General features: G+C 24.1%; 1 protein-coding gene across 1 annotated transcript, besides 6 other annotated features; it reads right to left on the minus strand.

The window, feature by feature from the left end:
• Positions 1–104: 104 nt before the first annotated feature.
• Positions 105–1,167, minus strand: EDI_235300 (uncharacterized protein; the record flags this gene model as incomplete). The annotated part of the gene is made up of 3 exons (XM_001736586.1): positions 105–341; positions 616–895; positions 922–1,167. Coding segments are annotated over 3 exons (763 nt in total), but the record flags the coding sequence as incomplete, so codon positions are not given.
• Positions 155–280: a microsatellite.
• Positions 312–497: a microsatellite.
• Positions 360–510: a microsatellite.
• Positions 874–1,016: a microsatellite.
• Positions 905–975: a microsatellite.
• Positions 1,018–1,103: a microsatellite.
• Positions 1,168–1,315: the final 148 nt, after the last annotated feature.

Genomic DNA, 1,315 nt, shown 5'->3' on the forward strand with positions numbered 1-1,315 from the left:
TAAAGTAGATATGATAAGCAGAAATGATAAAGTAGAAATAATAAAGTAGATATGATAAAGTAAATATGATAAGCATAAGTTGAATAGGTAATAATAGGATAAAGTTATAAGGAGTAATAAGAAGGGTAATAATAGGATAAACATAATAAGAGGGTACATATATACATATATACATATATAAATATATACATATATAAATATATAAATATATACATAAGTACATATATACATAAAAGAATAAGAAGTACATAAGTACATATATAATATATATATATACATAGAAGAAATAAAAAGTAAAAAGTAAAAAGTAAAAAATAAGAATAAGGTATAGTAAAGATAGTCTATATATAATAGGTATAAAATAAGTAATAAGTAATAAGTAATAAGTAATATATAATATATAAAGAAATATAGAAATAAAAAGGAATAAATATAATAAGTCATTACATATATAAAATAAACATAAATAATAAAATAAAATTTAAATAAATATAAAAATATATATAAATATAGTCATAGTCTAGAAGTCAAGAATACTAATAATCTGTGAGCCTTCCTAGCTCAGTCGGTAGAGCGCGCGGCTCTTAACCGCGCGGTCGTGGGTTCGAGCCCCACGGGGGGCGTATTTTTATAATAAGAATAGGTGGTATAAGAGGAAATAGTATAAAGTATAAAGGTATAAAGGTATAAAGGTATAAAGGTATAAATGGTTATAGGTATAAAAGTATAAAAGTATAAAAGTATAAGAATATAAAGGTATAAAGGTATAAAGGGATAAGAATAGTATAAGAGGAATAGAATAGTATAGTATAAAGGGATAAGAATAGCATATAGGTAATAGTATAAAGTAGGTACATCTAATAAGGATATAGGAAGTAAAATACTAAGTAAAATACTAAGGAAGTATAAAAAGATATATACATATATACATGTATAAGTATAATAAATAGAAATAGAAATATAAGAATATATCTACTAAAGAGAAAGAATAAGGGAATAAGGGAATAAAAAAAGAACATAATAATATAATATAATAATATAATAATAAGTGAATAAGATGATAATAATAATAATAGTAGCATAAAGGTTAATAATAATAGTAAAAAAGACGCTTCCGCTTGGGATCGAACCAAGGACCTAACGGTTAACAGCCGTTCGCTCTGCCGACTGAGCCACGGAAGCTTTCAGTAAGCATAAGTTAAGCAGAAGTTAAGCAGAAATGTTAAAGTAGATATGATAAGCAGAAATGATAAAGTAGATATGATAAGCAGAAATGATAAAGTAGAAATAATAAAGTAGATATGATAAAGTAAAT

This window comes from Entamoeba dispar, genomic scaffold, assembly GCF_000209125.1.
Source record: "Entamoeba dispar SAW760 scf_1105229459991 genomic scaffold, whole genome shotgun sequence".
Classification (NCBI taxonomy): domain Eukaryota; phylum Evosea; order Mastigamoebida; family Endamoebidae; genus Entamoeba; species Entamoeba dispar.